The sequence below is a fragment of the Octopus bimaculoides genome, chromosome 24, assembly GCF_001194135.2.
Source record: "Octopus bimaculoides isolate UCB-OBI-ISO-001 chromosome 24, ASM119413v2, whole genome shotgun sequence".
Taxonomy (NCBI): Eukaryota; Metazoa; Mollusca; class Cephalopoda; order Octopoda; family Octopodidae; genus Octopus; species Octopus bimaculoides.
Window position 1 is genome coordinate 76,514 of NC_069004.1, and position 4,881 is coordinate 81,394.

Sequence of the window (4,881 nt, forward strand, 5' to 3'; positions counted from 1 at the left end):
TATTTCTGCTGTTGATATTTATAGTTTTAGTAGTTTCCGTTCCTCTTAATTTTTCTTCATTTTTCTCACTTTCTCTTCCTGTGCCTCTATTATTTGTTTTTTTCTTTCTGTCTCTCTTTCCTTTCCTTTTTTTTTTTTTTTGAATTGTCTCCCATAAATGTATCTTCCTTGCAGTCTCCCTATCGTGTAGCCAAATCATGTCATTTTGAAATCCAACACTACTAAACCCCCTTCGTTCACTGACGGATATCTGTTACTTTGTTGTTGGTGGTGTTGCTGCTGCTGTAGCTGCTGTTATTATTGTTGTTGTTGATGTTGTTACTGTTGTTGCTATTGAAGTCCTTTAGCTACAATATCAGTCCTAAACTATCAGACCAATGGCCAAAAGTATCTCAGTCGCGACCCCTTTTTGTTTTTCTCCCTGAAATCATCCTGTATGTCTTTCCTTTCTTTTAAGACAGTTGGCATATGTGGCTGCCAACCGGAGGATGCTGATGGTCCACGTAGAGATGTTTCCATCCTTGGTTTTGCTCCATCCTTAATTGTCAAAGTGATATTTTGCACCCAAGAGAGGTCGGCTTTCAGGAACGTAAGTTTCTTTTTTGTTTTTCTTGGTGGCGGGAGTATGGGAGCAGGGGTGGGGGGTCACGTGACACTGCTAATTCTTTTTCAGGGCAGTTAGTCTGCAACTGGTTCCCACTTCTCATCCGTAACTAAAAAAACCGTCTCTGCATATAGTAGCACATCACTTCCGCGGGTTATTTAAATCAAGTTGAAAGTAGCCAAAATACGTTAAATCCTTGATGAAACTCTTGAAGGTTTCGTGGCCCTCCGCATTTGAAAACTGGATTTTCATCGGACTGTGAGGGAGTTCAACCATTCAACCATCGTTTGTCATATTTGAACCGGAAGAAAGATGGTATTGAGCAAAATTACTGTGTGATTCGTGCTTCAGAGCACGTTGACGCTCAGAGACGTATATCGCAGTATCACACTGCATCCCTGCTATACCGCTTGTGGTCTTTGCCTCATCTTACCGAGCCTTTTGTCCAAGAAGACAACTCAAGAGAACGAAGCTGGCTGTGTGGTTCTGTCCACCATCACTATAAGCTAAGTCCAGGACAACCAAGACCAGAAATGCTTCAAACTGTAAAAAACAAAAAAAAATAAATAAATAATAATAAATAAAAGAATGGATCTCTTTCCGTTGCAAAGATTAAGGTATCAGGAATGTCTGCGACAATTAATGAGGCCACTTTTGTAGATTCTTTGCTCATGAACCAACAGACGAAAGTAATCAAGGTTCTCCGGTTGCCTGTTCGGCTGTATTCTCCTCACTTGATGATTTCCTTTAAGAAGCGCTGTTGGTATTTCAAAGGTGGAGTCCTCTTCGTAAACGGCAGCGGAACAAAAGATGGCTTTTCTACCCGTTTCAAGGTACAGATTCTATCATGTAGCAAGACGGTTTCAAGAAGATAATCCAGAAATGGTTTCATTGGAAGCTGGAGCGCCTTCGATTATTGGTCTGTTGACGTAACACTAAGCAACATACCTGATTTTCAAACACTAATAATTGCACTGGAAAAGCATCTTTTCTAATCCTTCTTCCTCAGAATTATCTTTCCTTCTTTGTTTTTTTGTCTGTGTTTTTATTATAAGTATTTTTTTTTTATATGGATAATAAATGTTTTTTCCTTTTTCCTTGAAACTACTTCGTTTTAATGTTTCATTTTTACTTGTTGCATTTTTATCGTATAAATTTCTGAAATCCCCAGCTGTCTTTGAAAGAATCTAGTCAAAAATATTAGCATCCTTTTATCTAATGCTGGAACTCCGTCGGTTACGACGACGAAGGTTTCAGTTGATCAGATCAACAGAACAGTCTTCTGAAGAAATTAACATGCAAGTGGCTGATCACACCACAAACACGCGTTCCTTTAACATAGTTTTCTGGGAGATTCAGCATGACAAAGCTGAATGTGACAAGACTGGACCCTTTAAATTACAGGTACAATGTATTTTTGGCAGCTGAGTGGACGGGAGCAAAGGGAAATAAAGTGTCTTGCTCAAGGACACAACATACCGCCGGGAATTGAACTCACGGCCTTATGATCGTGAGCCGAATAACCCTAACCACTAAACCGCGCGCAGTTCAAAATATGTTATAACCTCTTTTATCATCTCGATGGAGAAACAGGTATCGTAAAAAAAAAAAATCTTTAAACTTTTCTACATATAAACACTTCCCCAGGAATCATATATATCGAAATATATTTATCAGAAATTCTATCATTAGTTATCCAACAATTACCAATTTTGCAGAATTTCTATCAAACATTATTAAAACTTATACCTCTAACCAGTGCAAGCCGCACGTGTTTGCAGAACTGTATTAATTCCATATGTTCTTTAAATGGTAAATGTCGCGCGTGTTCCGTTGTATAATGTGCCAAAAAGACAAAATTGAAGACAGAAATCGAAGGAATAAAGAAGAAAAGGAAATGTGTTAAAGAAGGAAAAATGAAAACGAGAGAAAATAGGAAAAAAAAAAAAAAAGAATGGAATAAAAACGATTGACATGTGTCAGCAAAAGTTACATTATAACGTTTGCTTCTATTTCAATTTAGCAATGGTGGTAGCCAACAAATAAAGAAAGTGAGTCTATATTTGAGACAGAAGGGTAAAAATGAACGTATCAAAGGAGGAGGAGGAGGAGGAGTTGAACAGTAAGATTATGTAAAATATAGGGAAACGAGAAATAAATAGGTGCAGTGTACTTCTATGTTTATACACAAGATTTGAAAATAAGAAGGAAAGAAAACTAACGGAGGGATATGAAAATAGAGAAATACAAAAATAAACAACTCAGCAGTACTTATATAATATAATATAATATAATATAATATAATATAATATAATATATAAAGTTCGAAATACAACATGAAATACGAAAACAAATGAGTTAAATACGCAAACAACGAGAGAAGGAAATGGAAAACAGGACAAGTGACACAAGGAGCGACGCTTCATCAGCTGTCGGCTGTCTCTCTACTCCTCATCTCGAGCATTGAACGACAATATGAATCTTCGAAGACAGTTGATCCCAAAAAAGCCAAAATAAAATTTTGGATTTTATGGAGGATCAAAGCTGGACAGTGGAGACATACGAGGAAACTGAACGAAAGCAAAGATGGAGGGTCGTTGGACCAGAACGAGGGTAAAATAACGAACGGTGGAAGAATGTTTTCGTTGAAAAAGAAAAGATACAAGAGATAGAAGACTGCCAGGTATTTATGGGAACAACTGTCGTCAAAGACTCATGTTGTCGAGGAGTAGAGAGACAGACGACAGCTGATGAAGGGTCATTCCTTGTGTTACTTATCCTGTTTTCCATTTTCTCTCTCGTTGTTTGCGTATTTAACTCATTTGTTTTCGTATTTCATGTTGTTTGCTGTTGGTGACGTCCTGTACCTATATATATAATGTAAATAACATATATATACATATAATGTAAATAATATATATATATATATATATATAATGTAAATAATATATATATATATATATATATATACATATATATATATATTGTAATTATAACTTTCACCGATGGTTCTGATCTTGAATTTTAAAGTGCTTGGAAGAGGAATGGCGTAATATCCTGGACAGACGGAGCAGACGTAGCTCGGTTTTATCCTAAGGACTTAACAGAGGCTTTTCTGGCACCTGAGACAATCTGCCAGTCGTACTTACGTCAACGTCGAGAACTACACACGATGTTGTAGGTATAAGAGAGACCCCCGAGGAAAAATCTCCAACAGTGTACAGTATGCTATCTGGATACTTATTTTACAAATATTTCTGTATAAACATACATATGTACATATATCCATAATTACATATACGTATATGCATGTGTGTGTGTGTGTGTGTGTGCTTGTGTGTATACACACTCACACATTACACACACAACGCATATATATATATAAAGTATTGGGGTTTAGTTCAAAGGTGATCTAAACGATTAGGTACGCTAGGTAAGTGCTGTAACGGATTACTAGGGCTCCAAGGTTATAGCCGAGACGACAGTTATGAAGCCATTGCAGATTTCCGATGCAGCGGATAAATAATTGTTAAAGTGGACAGCAAACATTTTTCCCAATGAGAATTTTTTCCAATAATAATAATAATAATAATGTATACGACTTGAGATGTTTGCCTTGACTTAACGTTTGTTGTCCTCTTTAACAACTATATATATATGTGTGTGTGTGTGTATATATATATATATATATATATATATATACACACACACACACATATATATATATATATATATATATGAATGCGAAGGAGAGAGAAGAGAGAGATGGGTGTAGACAGAAGGACTTCTAGCTTGTGAATAGACTATTGCTTCAATACCAGTGAGATATTGCATGACTGAGAATGCTCAACGAATCAACAGGTAGCCTTGGCAATGACTATCCTAATGTGATTTAAACAAACGGAAAGAATGAAACTTAATGGAAAGATTTTTATATTTGTCTGTGTTTACATAAAAGTATTCTTAAAGAAGTGTGTGTGTGTGCGTGCGTGTGTGTGTGTGCGCGCAAGTTTATCAGGAAAGAGAGAGAGAGAGAAAAGAGAAGTTAAGAGAAAGAGAGAGAGAGAGACTGGCAAAAGAAGAAGAAGAAGAAGAAGAAGAAGAAAGAGAGAGAGAGAGACTGGCAAAAGAAGAAGAAGAAGAAGAAGAAGAAGAAGAAAGAGAGAGAGAGAGTGAGAGAGTGAGAGAGAGAGATGCATTCTTTGTTGTTTATGTAAGAATCTTCATTGAAACGCATTGAGGACTTTTTCATAACAATAATAATGGATTCCGATTTC

At 36.4% G+C, this 4,881-nt stretch overlaps 1 protein-coding gene across 1 annotated transcript in view; it reads right to left on the reverse strand.

The window, feature by feature from the left end:
• Window positions 1-1,033: 1,033 nt before the first annotated feature.
• Window positions 1,034-4,881, reverse strand: part of LOC106881467 (frizzled-1) — a 6,647-nt gene continuing 2,799 nt past the window's right edge. The window contains exon 3 of the mRNA XM_052976480.1: window positions 1,034-1,147. Coding sequence (XP_052832440.1) covers window positions 1,034-1,147 — 114 coding nt within the window. The remainder of the gene's footprint in view (window positions 1,148-4,881) is intronic.